Source organism: Ailuropoda melanoleuca, chromosome 1, assembly GCF_002007445.2.
Source record: "Ailuropoda melanoleuca isolate Jingjing chromosome 1, ASM200744v2, whole genome shotgun sequence".
Classification (NCBI taxonomy): domain Eukaryota; kingdom Metazoa; phylum Chordata; class Mammalia; order Carnivora; family Ursidae; genus Ailuropoda; species Ailuropoda melanoleuca.
The window spans coordinates 165090066-165110674 of NC_048218.1; the positions used below are offsets into that span (position 1 = coordinate 165090066).

Here is a 20609-nt window from a genome sequence, read left to right on the forward strand (position 1 = left end):
AGATGCTATGCTTCACTCAAACATGAGAACTAGAGGCCTGAAGAACAATCTTTAGCATTTTCGTGCCATTAGAAAATAGATGTGGATGCTCAGAAGCTATTAGGTGCTTTTATGGGTACCAGGAAAAGATTCTAAGACAGTCAAGTTATATTACAGTTACTGATCATTGTAGAGTTAACTGGCTCATAGATAAAGCAGTAAGTTCATGTTTCGCGTTTAGTTGCTTATGAATCTTCTCGAGTTCTTTCCCCATACATTTTTTAGAATGCTGTTTACCCATTGTAGAACTTCATTGATTACAGATTCAGAAACTAGTTTTTACCCGTAGGCACTCTAGTCTTTGTTGTAGGAAGAAATGCATGGATTAAATCTGTAGCCTATTTGCGGGGCCAGCAGAGCATATGGTAAAACTAACAATACGAAATAAAAAAAAAAAAAATTAGAAACCTCTCTGGCTATCTTTATAAATCAGCAAGACAAATGACTTAAAAATGTGTCAGATTTGCAAGTCATTGGTATTGACAGCAGTTTACAGCAGGGGGAATACTATTTCTGCCTGTGGTGGTGTCATTGGAATCAGAAAAGCATTTAGTTTTGTGTAACAGTCTTTAATGTTACAAATTTAATAAGGAAACATTTGCTTTGAACAAAAATAAAACCAGGAGAGTGTATCTGACCATTATTGTGATGGGCTTTTTAACGAAGTGTAGATGCAACATAGCAATTTTCATATTCTAGCAATATATTTAAAGTGATGGTTCACCTCTAATTAAAAAAATTTGGCTGAGTTTATGAAAATCAAAGTGGCTTATAAATGCTGTATAACCTTTATTACATTTAACTTGTAAGAAAGATGATTTCCTTTAGCTTTTCTTGTTGCCTAGGTAGGTGGTACATTCATAGTGGGAAGTTTTAAAATCATTTTTTACACAAGTTTGTCTTAATTTATCAGTTCTTTTGATGTATAGTTTTCCATAACAGAGCATCTCCATATGCAGTTACATTTGATTCTCATGATTTTATAAACTAGGGAAAAAGCTTTATCATCTTCATTTTACAGATCATAAAATGGGTTTAGAAAGGAGCTTGATCAAGTTCTTGTAAGTTACTTGTCTTGATGTGTTAATATTTTTAAAACTTCTAAATTGTTTAAAGTAGAATATTCTATTTTAAATAGAAATACTTGTATTGCATTTACTACTTTTATATTCATTTCAGTTTCTTCGAATATTTGTTCAGGCCTCTGAGTCACAATGACAGGATCATTATGAACATTGCTTCAGGCACATATCTTAGTGCTTTGGTATAATTGTTGGTGGCACTTAATGATCTGTGCTAGAAGAAGGAGGACTTTTTTATTTTTTTTTTGAGAAGGTGTTAACTGTGGTAGTATCATATGAAACCTGACTTGTCACTGGAGTAGCGTTGAAAAGCAAGATGGCAAAAATGAAAGTGACTAATTTATTTTTTCTCTCATTTTTGTTGCCTGCCCTCTGGTGGAGAAGTTTGTGAAATCAGCAAACAGCGTGTATGAGAAGTCTGGAAAAGAAATTCATAATTGTTTAATTTGGTATATGAAAAACTGTATGATTCAGTTTCAGGTTTAGTTTTTAATCTTAGCTTATAATAGAGGGGACAAAGGTGGGATTAACAATTTAAGAATACATAGTTTTCTTAAAGATACGCAAATTTATTTTAGAAATTATTCCTCAAAAATTGTTGTTGTTTCTAAGGGTCTTGTTGAAGTATCAGAAAGTTTAAAAACGGAAAATGAAGAGTTTAAGAAGAGATACAATGACGCTACATCCAAAGCTCTCCAGCTTGAGGAAGATATTGTGTCAGTGACACATAAAGCAATTGAGAAAGAAACTGAATTAGACAGGTATTTCTGACGTTTTAAAAAAATACCTTTATGTTTCAAAAATGTTTTAATGAGATCTTTCTGTCTATATTAATGTTACTTTAACTCAGTTTAAAGGATAAACTCAGGAAGGCACAATATGAAAGAGAACAACTGGAGTGTCAGTTGAAGACAGAAAAGGATGAGAAGGAACTTTATAAGGTACTTTATTCTTTTCCTTTCTCTTTGTTATCTATTGCTGTGTACCAGGTAACCCTGAAATTTAGTGGTCAGGAATTTGGGAGCAGCTTAGCTGCATGGTTCTGGCTCAGGGTGTCTTGGTCAGTGGCATTCAGGATGTTGGCAAGTGCGACAGTAAGCTACAGGCTTGATTGGAACTGGCGGATCTGTTGTCAAGGTGGCTCACACAAATGACTTGTGGCAGGAATCCCTTCAGTCTCTTGCTATGTGGGCTATGTGGCCTCTTCGGTGGCTGCTTGAATGTTTTCACAACATGGCAGCCAGTTTCCCTTGTAGCGAGCTATCCAAGAGAGAGCAAGGAGGAAGTCCTAGTGTACTTTATGACCTAATCACTAAAGTTGGACACTGGTACTTGTACTTTATCTTATTCATTAGAAGCTAGTCACTTGGGTCCAGCCAGTACTTAGGGGAGTACTTAGTACTTCACTTCGTATGGAGAGGAAGTATCAAAGGATTTGGGGACCTATTTTAAAACTACCCCATTGTGTATAGTTCCTAAGAGTTTTCAGAGAATTTGCTGGTATTTTAGTTACTTAGCAGGTAATATGAGTCAGAGAGGTTTAATAGTAACAAGGTACCTACCTGTTTGTTAGAATTTATAAGACCAATTGTTTCTCCTTTTAAGAACATCTTAGAGCATTAATTTCAGTGATGATGATCATGTTTTAGAGTTTGACTTTTAGAATAATTTTCAGAGAATGTCATTTTAAACAAGATATTCTCTCTGTCAATAGATCTTCACCTTTTTGAAGTTTTTCTTTCTTTTAAATGATTCTGAAATAGGATGGTTAGCTTAATTACCAATAATGCTGTCCATGTAAATTGAGACCTGTTTTTCTTAAGTGCCTTACAGCAGTTCATGAAGGCAGTTCCAGGTGAGAATTTCAAGGACATTTTGAGTTAAGTCAGTATAATTTGGATAGATTCAGTCACTTGATTAGATTAGAAAAGGACGACACACTTAGTATTGTGGTATATATTTGATGAGAGATAAAAATATACAACTGTGCATATGCTGAGTGTTTGATTGTTATAATTTGCATGTAGAAACTAGAATATGATTTACATTGCCAGTGTTTTTTTCCTTTTTATTTTTTGTGGTGTTTGGGGTTATTTTTTTTTTTTTTAGAAGATAAAATAAAAAATATATTGAATCCACCACACACCTTGGAACAGAGATCATGGATGGGGACATTTTGTATGTCATGGGTTATACCCATTTCTTTTTCTTGAGTAGCTTATCCCCAGGGTGTGTGTGCATGCATCCATGTGTGTCACTCCCAAAACAGGAAGAAAAATATGATTCACTGATGGATGCTTTTTTTTAAAGCTTTTATTTATTTGCCAGAGCACAAGCGGGGAGAAGCAGGCTCCCCTGTGAGCAGGGAGCTCAATGCGGGACTCATCCGAGGACCCTTTGATCATGACCTGAGCCTAAGGCAGATGCTTAACTGACTGAGCCACCCAGGTGTCCCGCTCTGGTGGATGATTTTATGATTTGACCCTTTAAGAAAATATGCCCCAAAATAGTGTTTGGTCTTTGAACAAGATTGTGTGAAAAAGGGAAATAATAGAGGTATCTAGAGAAACGGATGCAGTTGGATTACTGTTTATACTGTGTTTTTACTAACTACCTCCAAATGCAGTTTTTTAAAGTTACAAAGCATTTTTTAGCTAAGTGAAAATTGGCATCTCTGATAATTTGTTACTCAGTGTTACAGTGAATTTCAGTGAGAATATTTAAGTTTTGTTCCAGGGGAAGACCTGAGCACTATTTCTCCATGTTGCTTTTTGTTATAGTGGTAGATAATAAGATAGAATGTCTGTGCCTTGAATCATTTCAATTCAATAATAAAATTAATTCTAAAGGCATTCTAGTTAGTACTGGGAAAGATTTAGGAAGGTCCTAGGTTAAACCAGTGATACTGGAGAGGTGTAATGAATGATAACTCCTAGTTATTTTGGAAAGAGACCTATGCCTAAGGATGCCATCTTTCCATCCTGCCTTTCTTTTCTTTCTGTTATGAGAATAGGACTTGTAGTGTTTTGTAGACGGTGGGCAAGCACATTTCAGGGTAAATCCAGCATTTTTCCTTTACTGCTCTAAATAATCCCCTTTGCCTTGCTTTTTTTCATTTTGCCGACTTTGTGTGTTTCTGTTTTACACCTGAATGACCAGTCCTTCGCAAAACACTGGTCATCAAGGAAGGAAGGGAAAGAATGAAGTGTCTTGGGGATTTATTCTTTTACCGTGTGATAGTATCTCCGGTTTCCTATAAGCATTATCAGTTGGTATTAAAGTGACATTGAAATTTCCATTTGAATATATTTCCCCCCAACCTCCCAGTGCTCTAAACAGTATTTCGTTTGTATGTGTGTTTCCCCAAAATTGGAAGTAAAACTTCCTTAGAGACTTTTGTGGGTTTTTTTTCTTCCTTTTCCTCTTTTTTTTTTTTTTTTTAAATGGCAAGGAGACTGCACTTAGTATAAGACCTCATATTATGTTGTTAATCTCAGAAACAGGCTTTCCCTTCCAGATTGTTTATATAAATAACCAGAGAGATTCCTTATTTTTCTCTCTCCTTTGGCCCCTATTAGAGCATATGACCCATCCCTGTCCTGTCAGAATTTAGAGGAATTGATAAAACACTTTCTTGAGCTGATGATTACGAAAATTAGATAGTGTTTTTTAAAGTGATGCTGCAAAGGTCTTGGCTGGTGATACCTCAGAGAATCTGGAGTTATATTCTACCCTTGTGAACAGGAATTAGTGTTTCAGCATTCATACATTGAGGGTCAAGTGCAAGTAATATGTTAATTCATTTCTCTCTGGTACTCTTAAGGAAAGCAAGATACTCTTTATAGTGGAAATTATACTGTACTCTTTATAATTTCAGTTACGAAATTTGATTTGTGGATCTGTTAGCAAATTAGCAACTGCTGCCTAAGTTCCTGGGAAAATTAATATAGTGGGGTTAATTAATCAAATATATTTTTAGGCACATAGGAAGTAAATGACAGTACTTCTCAAAAGCAAAATATTGAATTGCTTAAGATGTTGTTCTTGAATGTATCCCCTTCAGTTTTTCCAGAATCTCGCCATACATTTATATCTGAATATACCTGTAACATAATTTGTTCCTCCAAAAGAAAAACCAACAAATCGGTTTGCATTTTTAAAGAGAAATTTATTAAATGAGAGGAGAAGACTTTAGAGATGAGGTAATGTTGTTAGACCTCAGATATAATCTTTGTGAAAAATTAAGAAAAAATGCTTAGAAAGCCTATGTTCTGTTCCTGCTTATTAACTAGTTATTTGATATAACTTGGGTCTCCTGACTCCTGGTCTAGTAAGTCTTCTGGTTCCTTGATCATATTTGGGTTAGAGATAAATGATGGTATTTTATAATTTGAGTAACTTAGGTTATGGAATTTTAGAGTATTCTTGACATTTTCAAGCACTGTTAACAGGTACATCTGAAGAATACGGAAATAGAAAATACCAAGCTTGTTTCAGAGGTCCAGACTTTAAAGAATTTAGATGGGAACAAAGAAAGCATGATTACTCATTTCAAAGAAGAGATTGGCAGGCTGCAGTTCTGTTTGGCTGAAAAGGAAAATCTGCAAAGGGCTTTCTTGCTTACAACCTCAAGTAAGGTAAGTACTTTTGCAATATGTATTTGAAGATTGTAAAACCTATGTCTGTTCAATGTATACAATATAGTGGTTTTTATTTTTCTTCTTTCCCCATTCTTTTCTTTTGAAAAAGTTCAAACCTGGAGGCATTATGACATTATGCCCTAAGTATATTAGCATATCTCCTATCAACAGGTGCATTATTCTGTATAACCATCAAACCATTAACATACATAAGAAATTTAACATAAGATAATATTTTATTCCTGCATATAGTTTTAGTACATTCAAATTGTCCCAAATACATTTTTGTTTAACCTTTTAAATTTCTTGACCCACAGGTAAATAAAGATCACACAATTACTATGTTCTTGGTCTGCTCTAATCTAGAATAGTGTCTCTATACTTCTTGTTTTTTATGACATTGATACTTTTGAAGAATTCAGTCTTGTCTGAGAAAATGGTCTGTAATCTAGATTTATCGTTTCCTCATGGCTGGATTCAGGTCAAACATTTTTTGGCAAAAAAGGCATAGATGATGTTTTGTACATTCTGTTGCAGTGTTATCAAAAGTCACAGAATGTCAGTTCTGTTCTTGATGTTAGGTTTAATCATTTATTTAAAGTTATATCTACCTGAACCATTATATTGGTGCTTTTTCCCTCTTTGTGATTAATATGTAAGATAATACTTTGAGGTCATGTGAACATCCTATTCCCCAGTAGCCTTTCACCCAGTCGTTTTTTATCCCTTGATGATCCTCACCTGCATCAGTTATTATTAATGATTACAAAACGGTGATTTAAAAAATTTTATCATTTCTTTTACATTTATTAGTAGGTAGTCTTTTATAATGAGATTCTCTGCTACCCTCTCCCCTTTTTTCATATCACTGTGGACTTAGGGATTCTTTTTTGTTCAATGTATCGTACATCATCATTATTACTTTTTCATACCCAAGTTGTCTCATATTTAGCCAGGGGGAGCCTTTCCAGACCTACTTTTTTTTTCCCCCCCTTAAATTTCAAGATTTTACTTATTTAGTTTAGATCACGCACACACGCTAGCAGGGTAAGCGGAAGAGGGAGAGAATCTCAAGCAGACTCTATGTTGAGCATAGGGCCTGATGTGGGGCTTGATTTTAGGACTCAGATTATCCCTGAGCCGAAACCAAGAAGTTGGGCACTTAACCGACTGAGCCACCCAGGTGCCCCTTTGTCTTTTTCATACGTACCATAAATGTTTTGAATACTTCTTAGCTTTGTGAAACAACTGTATATTATAGTTTTAGGTTCTGCCCCACACCTGGCACCAGGCTTTTCTCTAAGGAGCCCTGGTTTTTTTTCAGCGGGGAATGGTATTTTGAAACCAAGTGGAATTTTGATATTTTTATGCTGGGTTCTGTTGCTTCTTTGTACTTACATTGGACAAACATCTAAAGTCTTTATATAGTTATTGATATAATTATCTTCAAGTCAAATCCAGTACCTTAGGGTTCTTCCTTACCTTCATCCATTCCATATTTATCTCTTCTCTCAGTGTGAGAGCCCTTGTTTCCAGAACATCATTATATTTATTCATGTATTGTACCCCGTTACACACACACCAATAGTCTCAGAAGTGTTACATCAGTGCCACTCCTAACGATATGTCTACTAAATAAAATTAAGTTCTTCTCAAGCCTTTTTCTTAGAATTTATTTCAGTAAGGATGTACCTAGTACTGTGTTCAAAAGTTCCTTGAATAAACTTTTTAACATATTTGTGAGTAATAAATTTTTATACAGTCTACGTATTTGCATGTAATTCTAAGATTAGTTTTTATTCTCTTAATCTTTTGATTGAATTTTGTGTTTTGAGTATGTTAAATAGTTGCATCGTTCAAAAGTGAAAATACTTAGATTTACCGTCTCTTTCCTAAAAAAACGTTTCTTACTCCCATACATAAACATTTTCATTAGTTTCCAGTTTATCCTCCTGTTTCTTTCTGCAAAAATAAACATGTATGTATGCAGATACTCTTCTCTATTCCTTTTTTCTTTTTCAGTTTTTAGACATTTTTTAAATTCAATTCAATTGAGTAACATATATTGTTGGTTTCAGAGGTACAGGTCTGTGCTTCATCAGTCTTGTATAATACTCAGTGCTCATTACATCACATGCCCTCCTTAATATCCATCACCCAGTTACCCATCCCTCCATATTCCCTTCTTAATTAAAAAAAGAAAAAGGTGGGGCGCCTGGGTGGCTCTGTCGTTAAGCGTCTGCCTTTGGCTCAGGTCATGATCCCAGGGTCCTGGGATTGAGCCCCACATCGGGCTCCCTGCTCGGCGGGAAGACTGCTTCTCCCTCTCCCACTCCCCCTGCTTGTGTTCCCCCTCTCACTGTCTGTCAAATAAATAAAATCTTAAAAAGTGCCATGCTGTATATACTTTTTGCACCTTGCTTTTTAAAAATTGAACAGTATAAACTGAAAAAAATTACTCCACATCAGTTCATGGTAATCTTTGAACTTTTTTTTTTTTTTTAATATCTGTGTAATACTACGTTGGTCAGATTTACCTTGACTTATTTCTTAACTCTTGTGGATGAGTATTACAACATTTGCAGTAGTTTGCAGTTAACACTCAGAATCTAATTACTATAACACCTAAAACGTCAGATGTGCATCACATTTGGAATTAATTATTAGCACCCAAGTTACTCTTCAGGGTATTTAATATAGCACACTGCAAACACAAAGGTAAAAAGTATATTTGATTTATTTATTAAGATGGCAAAATTTTCTCTAGGCATCTTTTTTCTACATAAGTGAGACCTCTGTAAGGTAAACCATAGGTATAGAAATACCTGGGAAAATTGACTCTTAATAGTTAAAACTCCCCTCCGCCCCCGCCCTCTACCCAGTGTGGGGCTTCAACTCATGACCCCAAGATCAAGAGTCACCTGCTCTACCAACTGAATCAGCCAGGAGCTCCATTAATTATTAAAACTTGAAATAAATTTTTTAAAAGCAGTTACAAGGTCCTGGTTATAACATAATTCAAATAATACGTAAGAGTACAAAGTAAAGTAACACTCATCCTTTCCCAGGTATGTCATATAGAATTTTTAATTTTTCTAGAAATCTATGAACGTACATACAGAATTTACATTTTTATAAAAACTGAGAATATATGTAATGTTCCAGAACCTTTTTAAAAAGAATTTTATAGACTGGTCGTTCTGTATGGGTATGAGAACCCATATAGATCTTCCTCATTCACTGTAACAGCTGCACGGTATCCCTTGTTTATTTAATAGCTGTGTAGTATGTAATTGTTTTTAGTTATGTATAGTCCTTAGCTTTTATAAGCATGCTGCCATATGCCGCAGATACGTGGGTATGTGTACGTACCAGAATTAATTTTAGTTATCTTCAAATTGCTTTTCAAAAAAATACCCAACATTGTATATACTCCTATTTGTAATGGCAGCACAGACTTTCATTGTATGAAGGATATGTTGCAGAATTTATAATAAATTCTCTAACATATTTTCTATTTTTAATAATTGTACTGAATTCCTTATTAATCCTTATAAAGCAAAATAATTTTCTTAGAAACTCATGAAAATTGCTAGGTCAAAAGTTACGTGCTTTTTGAAGGTTGTGCATGTTGCAAAAATCTGATAAACTTTATACTAATTACAGGTACATAGCCCACCTGTTCATAAATGTGCTAATTTCCTAAAGTCATCCAAATATTAGAGTATTTCTGTTTTTGAATCTTTGTCAGTTGAAAGAAAATGGTATTTACTTTAACTTCTTTGATCGTTGATGAGTTGAATATATTTTTATATGCGTAATGTCCATTTCTTTCTTTCTCCAATTTTTTTGTTTTTTGGCTTTTTTGTTTTTGTTTTGGTTTTTTTGGTTTGGAGAGTTTTCTTTTTATTGATTAGAAAACATATCAGAGTATTATTGTACCTTTTTAAAAAAAATATGTTCCAAACAATTTCCTCTGGTTTTTTGGTGTCTTTTCCCCCCTTTTGACATAGAGAAGCTGATGAGATTTATGTAGTTAGATTATTAATGTTATATCTACAAAGATTTCCTCCACCTCAACATTTCATAATCATTTATTTCCTTCTAAGGAGCTAACAGTTTATTTAAAAAAAAAAATTTTTTTTTTTTTTTATTAAGGAGGTACCTGCCCAGGGNTTTTTTTTTTTTTTATTAAGTAGGCTCCATGCCGAGTGTGGGACTTGAGCTCATGACCCTGAGAATCAAGAGCCACATGCTCCACCAACTGAGCCAGCCAGGTGCCCCAGGACCTAACAAATCAATGAATTAATTAATATATTAATATATATAAAGATTTTATTTGTTTGCCAGAGAAAGAGAGCACAAGCAGAGGGAGTGGGAGAAGCAGACTCCCCACTGAGCAGGGAGCCCAATGGGGGGGGGGCAGCTCCATCTCAGGACCCCTGGAGCATGACCTGAGTCAAAGGCAGCTGCTTAAACTTAATCGACTGAGCCATCCAGGCACCCCCCCCCCCAATAGTCCTTTCTGACTCTGTCTTCAGCATATCCCCATCATGAGCATTTTTATCAGATTTTACTTTTTGTAGTATNGTCTGCTTTCGGCTCAGGTCATGATCCTGTATCCCTAAGATCAAGTCCTGCATTGGGCTCCCTGCTCAGTGGGAAGTCTGCTTCTCCCTCTGACCCTCCCCCCTCTCATGCTCTCTCATTGTTACTCAAATAAAATCTTTAGAAAATAAAAATAAAAACCAAGAATACATTACACTTTTTTTCTGAGTTTATTTTTAGTACAGAGATAAAATTAGGAAAGTTGAGTAAACTGGGTTTGTTGGGCTCCTAATATTAAAGGAAATAATTTTATCATGGCAATTTTAACTTTTTTTTTCTTAAAGATTTTATTGCGGGGGGGGGGAGAGCGAGCGAGCACACACACAGGGAGTGGGAGAAGCAGACACCCCGCTGAGCAGGGAGCCTGATGCGGGGCTCCATCCCAGGTCCCCAGGATCATGACCTGAGCCAAAGGCAGACACTTCACCAACGGAGCCACGCAGGCGCCCTCTCTTTTTTTTTTCTTAGCAATTTTAACTTTTTTTTTTTTTTTTAAAGATTTTTTTTTTTTTTTTGACAGAGATAGAGACAGCCAGCGAGAGAGGGAACACAAGCAGGGGGAGTGGGAGAGGAAGAAGCAGGCTCATAGCAGAAGAGCCTGATGTGGGGCTCGATCCCGGAACGCCGGGATCACGCCCTGAGCCGAAGGCGGACGCTTAACCGCTGTGCCACCCAGGCGCCCCAGCAATTTTAACTTTTTAAAGATACTTTTAGGTTTGTTAAGAGGTGCTAATTACTTTTCATTTTCCCAGTGCCTCATCTTTGTTATTTGCATATCAGTATTTTGTTTTTAGAACTAAGTTCTAAATCTGTCCTGTTTTCATAATGATATGTAATTAATGTTATATTGGATATGTTTTAGGTTAGTTAATAGGAGACTTAACCAAAATTTTTGGAATTACAGAGAAGTTTTTCAAATTATTTTTATTGGTAATCTTAAAAAATGAGGTCATTAGTTCCAGCTGTTAGAGATTTTTGGGGACAGGAGCTTTCACTTGAATTTCCGTTTAAGCCAGGGGTTGCTTGACTTCTGAACTTCAGTTTACGCGTGTTTAATGTGGTAGAGATACTGAGTGCATTGAGTTGTTGTATGGGGACTCTAACACAGAGTCATATCTTAAGTTTTTTTACAGATTTATGTACTTCATCTAAGTCATGAATATAAAAGCAGTATTCAATTTAAAATTTTGGATCTGTTGAAATATTGTTTTTGCTTCTGTTTTTACTTTAATGGTTTCATTGCAAATGTATTTATCTGCTTTTCTTCAGGAAGATACCTTTTCTTTAAAGGAGCAACTTCGTAAAGCAGAGGAACAGGTTCAGGCAACTCGGCAAGAAGTTGTTTTTCTGGGTAAAGAACTTAGTGATGCTGTAAATGTGCGAGATAAAACAATGGCAGATCTGCATACTGCACGCCTGGAAAATGAGAAAGTAAAAAAGCAGTTAGCTGATGCAGTGGCAGAACTTAAACTGAATGCTGTGAAAAAAGACCAGGTAAAGTGGGTTAATTTTGAATTTTCATTTTAATCAGAAACTCACTACAAGCTTATACAAGAGAAGAGGTATGTCAAAATAAGTCAGGTCAGGTTCCTTATCACAGAAATTTAAATTTCCATTCATTTCGTTTAGTCATTGTAACTTCTAAAGTTGAAATTAATGTAAGTTTTAAGAGAAACTTAGGTAGGCAAATGCCTAGTGGTTTAGTAAGAGTTGCTCTGTTACTGTTAAACTTTCTGATGTCAGTTATATATGGCTTTGTTTGGAATTTCTTATTAGCTTCATAAAGTGGTATTATGGTTATTTAACAGGGTAATACTTACTCCTCAGGAGGTGGATTGTTCTTCTCTAGTTTTTTAATGAGCCTTAGTCCTAAGAATATAAAGCTGGATTTATTAGGAGCTAATGTAGCTCTGTTGCCAAAACTCCAAAACAAATAAAAATTAAAAGCCAGAAAGAAAAAAGCGAAAATGAAGTTGGGATTTATTTTCACATTATGAGATAGGAGATTTTTAACTTTTTTTTTTTTTTTTTTTTTTTAAGAGGAAGTGTGTGTGTTTTTTTGTCATAGGAAAAGACTGATACACTGGAACACGAACTAAGAAGAGAGGTTGAAGATTTGAAACTTCGTCTTCAGATGGCAGCAGATCATTATAAAGAAAAATTCAAGGAATGCCAGAGGCTCCAAAAACAAATAAACAAACTGTCAGACCAATCAGTAAGGATAGTTGAATGCATATCTAATAATTCCTTTATGAGTATTTTTGTTTACAAGTCAAATTTATAATATTCTAAAGTTTTATTTATGTAAGTAATGTCTGTACCCCACGTGAGGCTTGAACTCATGACCCTGAGATCAAGAGTCACATACTCTTTCAACTGAGCCAGCCAGGTGCCCCCAGATTTACAATATTCTAAATATCAACCTTTTGAATATAATTTATCTCTGCTGATTTGAAGTCATTGGTCTGATGTGAAGTCATTGGTCTAATATTGTAATGATACATATTTTTTTAAATCTGGAGTTTTTCTTTGCTGGAAAACCAACAAAGGAAGCAAGGGCAGCAGCAGGAAGAAGAAAACAGGAGGGAAAGTCCTTTTTTCTTGACCATTTCCGTCTAAATTCTTGATAAATGTTTTCACTTAAAACTCTATACATATGGAATTCCTCTTTAGTGACAGTGATGCCTCTCCTCGGTGGGGTTCACCATTGACTATACCCAGGGTCATAAATACTTTTTCAGTTTTCATTGTTGGGTTCTTCCATTCTATTCGTAATCACTAGATTAGGAAGAGTTAATGTTAGCTAATTGTTTTATATTCCATTTGAGAGTGGGTAAGCAGATTTAATGAAAAATTATTTCTGTTCTGATGGGTGTTCTAATGTGGGTCCTTAAATTGTATCTAATATAAGGTTTGCTATATAATGGAATGCTGGAAGTGAGACATATTTAAAACCTGTAGTTGAAAAGATACGAAGTTCTCTTTGCAAACAAAATTTATTGTAAAGACTGTTTTATTTGTATTCTATATGGTACGGATGATCCCCCCCCCCCCCGAGATTTCATTTAGGAGCACGTGGGTGGCTTAGTTAAGCGTCTGCCTTCGGCTCAGGTCGAAAATTAAGATTTTATTTATTTATTAGTTCATGAGCAGGGGGAAGGGCAGAGGGAGAAACAGACTCCCCGCTACGGGGCGAGCCCAACGTGAGGCTCAATCCCAGGACCCCGGGATCATGACCTGAGCCGAAGGCAGACACTTAACCAACTGAAACACCCTGGTGCCCAGTACAGATATCTTCACAGAAATGCATGTGGTAAACTAGAAAGGCTTTTGTAAAAAAATATTATACTTTATAAGTTTGACCCACATATACAGGTTTTGGTTTGGGGCCTATAAGTATATTATGATTTTGTAGTAGGTGACCTAGGAGATTTCTGTGTCTTTTTTTGGTGGTGGTTTGATGATTTGACAAGGAAAATGGAAGTAAAGTTTTTCTTTTTTGTAACATTTAAGTCAGTAAAAGTGGTGCGTGTTATGTGTTAACTTAGGTTTATGTTGGCCTTTAAGATGCAGGAACAGCTTTGTGGACTTCTCAGGATTTCTTCATAGCAATTACTGAAGGAAGGAAATATAACTCCTATAATAATTTATTGTTAATATTTTGAATAGGCCAGTAGCAACAGTGTCTTAACAAAGAAAACTGGGAATCAGCAGAAAGTGAATGATGCCTCAATAAACACAGACCCAGCTGCTACTGCCTCTACTATAGATGTAAAGCCACCACCTTCTGCAGGTAGAAATCTTTCAGACCTTGTGTTGTAGTGTCCTGCCTTGACAAGTATTGATACTTACTTATACTGCCTTGTTCCAGGGGGTACAAACCTAAGGGAGCGTCTAAAAATTCTTATAAGTGAGAGGATTAAGGCAAAGATAAAGTTGGGGTCTAAAAGTAAGGAAGTCATGCATGTGAAATATACAAAATGTGTGAACCTGGTATTTATGAGAATATTCACAAGTATTAAATGAGCTGGAGTTTGTAAGCTTATATACTTAATAGCAGCAGTTAGGCTATAGGACAAAAGCCAGTGATTGAATTTTTAATTAATATCCCATTAAATCTTTGGAATTTTGAAGCATATATGGATCTTTTAATTGTACAGTTCTGTTGGGGGAAGAATAAATCCCCTGTTGATGGTTTTCTTTTTCTTTTACTACTAACTACTACTTTTCTTTTTTTTTGACTTCTTTGGATCATTAGGGTACTTTCTGGTTAGTGTACCTGTTGGCGGATAAGTTAAATTATTAGTTTATTAACTTACAGAACAGATTAGAAAGACATAGTGAATGTATAAACAACATGAAAATTAGAATTAACTCTAGGTTTTCATTTGGCCTAATTTTTTTTTCACCTTATGTTTAAGATTTGACAATAGTGAAAAGTTGGCACTAGAGTATATTAAAAATATATTTCCTTTTGTAATGTTTGAGGTAATTGCTGTTTTAGACTTTTTAACTGTATTGTAAGCTTTCCATGCTATTAAATATTTAATTAGGTTCAGCCACCGTAGAACAGGGTCCTGACTTCCATATCTGTACATCCTCTGTAGTATCTAGAGTGGTGGTGTGTAAATTATTTACTTAATAAAGACTTAGTGAATAGTAGTGAAGGACTAGAAAAATGATTTAAAGTGCTTTTTCAGAGAGTATGGCTTTCTACTTATCCTATCTAGTCAGTTAGGAGAACAAGTGTGCCTTTTTAAGAACTATTCTTAATTAAAAAACATAACGATCCTTTTCGTTATTGAATGTGAACTTGTTTCTGGCCAAACTAACATATAAAAAATTCTCATGTTGAGTTTATATTATCTCTTTATTTAGTGTGTGAAGAGATGTTTTTAGATACGTATTTCTCTCCTTTAGTATTCCATTTATTTCGCAGTATACTGACCTTTAAGTTATTCTGAACAGGAGGATAATATAAGGGGCAAAATAAGTTTTAATAATAATATTTTCTGCCTTGTAATAGCCGAGACAGATTCTGACATGATAACGAAGGGACAAGTCTATGAAATGACCAAAGAAATTGCTGACAAAACAGAAAAATACAATAAATGTAGACAGCTCTTGCAGGTAAGCTAGCTTTCTTGTAAGTGGAAGATTTATTAGATATAATGGCTTAGATTACCTTTGTTGTTTGGATTTTTTTTTTTTTTTTAAAATCCTGGGTTGGTTTTTTTTTTTCTTTTTCCCCATACCCATTTACTTAGTTTCACTTTTTTTTTTTTTTTTTAAGTTTTTTTTTTTTTTCCACAGANATTTGCCACAGAGAACGCAAGCAGGGGGAGCTTCAGGGAGAGGGAGGAGCGGGCTCCCTCAGCAGGGAGCCTGATGAAATGTGGGGTTCAATCCCAGGACCCTGGGATCAAGACCTGAGCCTGAAGGCTGCCTCCTAACTGACTTAGCCACCCAGGCACCTGCTTAGTTTCACTTTGGAGATGATGAAAGGGGGCTGTTCTGTGTACTTGCTCATGTAGGCCTGTGTGTACAATCATGATCCTAAAATTTTCTGTTGACCTTGTGTCCTTTCTTGATATAATGGCAAGTGATTGAGGTTGGTTATTTTTGTCTGTCGTCTTAATTGTAAGGATACATTGAAAATGGATCCTTGAACTTAGAACTTCATAAAAGGGAATTTTTTTTTTTTTTTTTTACATTTACAGTAATAATAGCAAAGAATTTTACCACATCTTAAAGTAACCAAATATACAAGGTGGAAAAAGAGAATGTTAATCAAATGAGCTGTTGCTTTTATGATGTTACGTATTTTGACTGTTTTAAACTGTATTCTTCATACGTTGCAGTTTTGCGACTGTCTTGGTAGGATTCACTCCTGGAATATTTAAAGGGCAAAGGGAAAATGCTTCTCATTTATACCGGATTTGGAGAAGGGAAGCAAGGGTGTTTTGTGTTTGTGTGTGTGATTTTTGTTAATTTTTTGTGTATGTTTCTCCATGCATGTAGAGAGGGGAGGGATATTTAGAACTATAGAATGATGAAGTTCATACATTAGTTCAGTGTTACTGTAGTAATCGAAAACATTTTGTCACTGTGTTTTAAATAATATTTAATCTTTTAAACTTTAAAAAAAAATTTTGAGAGAGATCGCAAGAGAGAGCATGAGCCAGGGATGGGAAGAGGGAGAAACAGGCTCCCTGTGGGGCTGGATTCCAGGGTCTTGGGATCATGACCTGAGCCGAAGGCAGACGCTTAACCAGCTGAGCCACCCAGGCACCCCAAATCTTTTAAACTTTAAACATTTTGTTGCTTCAGAAGGATTCCTTCTGTAGAAGGATTGATTGATTATAACAGTTTTACCCTTGAGTTCAAAGTAGTTTATAAAGGACCAAACTTTTTTCATCAAGTATGAAACAATTCTAGGTGAATATTTTTTTTAAATGTCATAATATTATTGATAGGAAGATAGAATGTGCTTAAGCTAAAAATTGCCTCAAGGTGCCCCCCACGCTGTATTGAAGTGCAGTAAACTGCATATATTTGCTGAAATCCAACAAACTGCTTATATTTGAAGTCTGCAGTTTGATCAGTTTTGCCAGGTATACAGTTGTGAAACAGTGTCAAGATAACATTTCCATTATCTGCCAAAGTTTTTACCCATTTGCAACTCATTTCTCACTCCATCCCCATCCCCTGGAAACTATTGGCTTGCTTTCTGCCCCTGTAGGTTAGCCTACCTTTTGTATAGTTTGTATAAATTCAGTCATGTGGTTTATACTTTTTGGTCCTTTTTCAGCATAATTAATTTGAAGTTTATCCATGTTGTTGCTTATTTTGGTAGTTCATTCCTTTTTATTGGGAGAGTTCAGATGTTTTGCTATTTTAAAAATTGAGTTTTTATCTTACTATTGAGTTGTAAGTCCTTTATTCTGGATACAAGTCCTTTGTGTGATATGTGTGAATATTTTCTCCCAGTATGTGACTTGCCTTTTTCATTTCCTTAATGGTGTTTTTGGAAAAATTTTCAATTTTAAGTACAGATTTACCAGTTTGCTCTCTTATGTTTTGTGCTTTCTTTTTTTTCTTTTCTTTTTTTTTTTTTTTTTTAAGATTTATTCATTTATTTGACAGAGAGAGTGGGGGAGCAGCGGGAGAAGAGAATCTTAAGCAGGCTCCATTCTGTTCTAAGAAACATTTACCTAATCCAATTTGTAAAGATATTCTTCTATCTGCTATAAGTTTATAGTCTTAGGTTTCACATTTTAGGTCTATTTTCATTTTAAGCTTATTTTTGTGTGTGGTGTGAGGTATGGTATATATCATGATGGGTATTAACTTGGTCTAGCAGTTAATTGTTAAAAACTTTTTTCTCAATTGAATTGCTTAAGGCGTATTTTTAATCTTTTACCTTGAATATGAGACATTCAAAATGAAATTGCCCAATTTACCCTTTTGTCATGATTTGTAACTCCTTTCAACATTCTGGGTTGTAGAGAAGAAGCAGTGTGTAAGAAGTCAACCTAGAGATTATCTTGGTCAGGAAATCCCAATGTCTGGAAACAGTTGTCATTATAATCATTGTTACCTCCCTTTGCAGAAGTAATATATGCTTATTGTGAAATCTTATTATAAAGAATAAAGATGGTAAAAGGTACCATCATAATCCTGATTCCAAGAGATAAGAGCTGTTAATACTTTATATTTTTCTACATAGCACTATATAGAGATCATATAAAATCGTGTTAACTTTTAAAAAGAGGATTATACTATATGTTCTTTTTTTTTTTTTTTGCAGCATACTATTTTCAATTAATGTAACTTGACATTTTTACTTGTTAATTTGTAGATCTGGTTTGTTCTTTTAAATATATACTATCCCATTGTAGGGAAATGATTTGTCCCGTCTTCCACTGACTTTTTTTTTTTTCTTTAAACATTTGGTCGTTTCAGTTGATACATTGTTAAAACAGTGTTTATAATGAAACATTCAGCACATATCTAAATATGTTTATATAGATACTGGCTCTATCTGGATTTAAAATTTTTGGTAATTATGCTAATTTCATTTAGGATGAGAAGACAAAATGTAATAAGTATGCTGATGAACTTGCGAAAATGGAACTGAAGTGGAAAGAACAAGTGAAGATTGCTGAAAATGTAAAACTAGCACTAGCTGAAGTAGAGGACAATTACAGAGTAAGTTCGGTATTTGTATAGCTTGAGGCGTAGCGTACCTGGTACTTTTGCAAATATGTTAGCTATAAGTTTTACCAATCTAACAGGCAGTTTTAATATAGATAATTGGAATTGTATTTTTGTGTATAAATAATGTACTACATATTTAGTTGAGTAATTAACTATGAACTGAGAAAATAAATGTTGATATGCATTGCCATTGTGGCTTTAATTCTGTGCACTCAGTTGGCTAATTAAAATTACATTTTTATTTTTTTTTATTTTAAAGATTTTATTTATTTATTTGACAGAGATAGAGACAGCCAGCGAGAGAGGGAACACAAGCAGGGGGAGTGGGAGAGGAAGAAGCAGGCTCATAGCAGAGGAGCCTGATGTGGGGCTCGATCCCGTAACGCCGGGATCACGCCCTGAGCCGAAGGCAGACGCTTAACCGCTGTGCCACCCAGGCGCCCCTAAAATTACATTTTTAAATCATGCTTAGTTTCTAAGATGAAAAGTGATCATTTCATTATCCTGTTCACTTAGAAACAAACATGAATGTTTATGTAAAATTATTTTAAGGCCTTTACGTTTTTGTGGGAGCATAATATATGATCAGTGATTTTAAAATTTATGTAAGAGTTATTCAATGAATCGCCAAAATGTGTGATCCTAAAGAAAGACTGCAGAGTGATACAGTCTTAATTAAAATTATTTTTGCCAATGTAACATTAGGCAACAAATCCAGATGGTAAATGATATTTGTAAGATTGTTAGAGAAAAAAAATGAAGGAAGATCTTTTTGCTTTAAGGAATAAAGTATAATCTTACGTATTTTGAGATATGTATGTCCATACAATTTGCATATTGTGTGACTAAAGACCAGGAAGTTCTGAATGATTTAACTTTGCTGTATTATAGCTAGTTGGGTACTTACAATCTAATTTTTAAATGTGGTGTTCTTAAAGGCACCAAGAATTTTGTTTTCCCCCTGGGGCCTGGAGAAGGTGGCACATTATAGGTAATTTTACTGGTAGTTCTTTTTTTTATCTTCACCTACTGTCAGAATGAAAATTTCAAACTTTTAATTCATGAAATTATTGTTGTGTCTGAGATCCCTGTGGATATTGTTTTCAGTGGCTGGCAGCTTCCCTTATTATTTATAAAGTGTGAATACTAAATTTATATGAGCTTTTATCTTTGCATATTGACTAGAAAAAATAATTTAGTAAAGTTAAAGCCTACTATATATACATAGAGAGTTAGCGAGTGCACACTATGTTAGCTATTACGTAGGTGATCATAAAAGTAAGGCACAATGCTATGTATGCTTAAGGAGTTTGTAATCTAATAGGGATTGCTAGAAGTATAATGGTGATATTCACAACTCTTTGACATTCACAATCCACTGTCAAACCTGTGGGAAGCTAAGTAATGTTTTTAGTTCATTTAGTTTATGACAAAAGTGAGCATCCGAATTAAACATTATAGATTATGTAGTTGGTAAGGTGCTTGCTTTTTGTTGAGTGCCCTTCCCCTTATTTTGTACTGTTTAGACACATACTCACTAGACAAGGCAAAATGGGATGAAGTTCTATATGAATGATAAGTCTAATTAATGAAGTACCTTAGGGCTGTTTCCAGTGGAATATTTAGGAGTTAAGCGTGGAGAAACACGACCTTTCAAAGACTAAACTGGAGGGGAGGAGAAGCAGAGCTGGGAAAAGAAAGAAGCATCATTCCAAGAAGATTGAAAAACGTTTATATAGGTTTGGAGGTGAAAAGTGGAGAGCATAGCCTGGAAATTTTGAGCATTCTTGAATAATAGGACTTCAATGTCTGTGGTGGAGTAGGTTGGACTTGAAAGATAGATTGAAGCCACATTTTGGGGGGCCTAAAATGGAATTTGAGTGCTGTTTGCTGTTAAGAATTTCCTAGGAGTAAAGGGACCCAACTGTAGTAGGTCTTTTTGAAAACAATTTGGTAACCCTGAGAGGATTTATAGGCAGGAAGGGTGTTTGAAAGTAAGAAAATTAGAAATGTTCTCAGA

General features: G+C 34.9%; 1 protein-coding gene across 2 annotated transcripts in view; it reads left to right on the forward strand.

Moving 5' to 3' along the window:
* Window positions 1–20609, forward strand: part of TAX1BP1 (Tax1 binding protein 1) — a 79921-nt gene that overhangs the window by 36531 nt on the left and 22781 nt on the right. For both annotated transcript variants that reach the window (XM_002912853.4, XM_011223434.3), the window contains exons 6-13: window positions 1734–1882; window positions 1972–2062; window positions 5573–5758; window positions 11639–11863; window positions 12438–12584; window positions 14039–14162; window positions 15396–15499; window positions 18455–18580. In XM_002912853.4, the coding sequence (XP_002912899.1) occupies window positions 1734–1882; window positions 1972–2062; window positions 5573–5758; window positions 11639–11863; window positions 12438–12584; window positions 14039–14162; window positions 15396–15499; window positions 18455–18580 (1152 nt within the window). The remainder of the gene's footprint in view (window positions 1–1733; window positions 1883–1971; window positions 2063–5572; window positions 5759–11638; window positions 11864–12437; window positions 12585–14038; window positions 14163–15395; window positions 15500–18454; window positions 18581–20609) is intronic.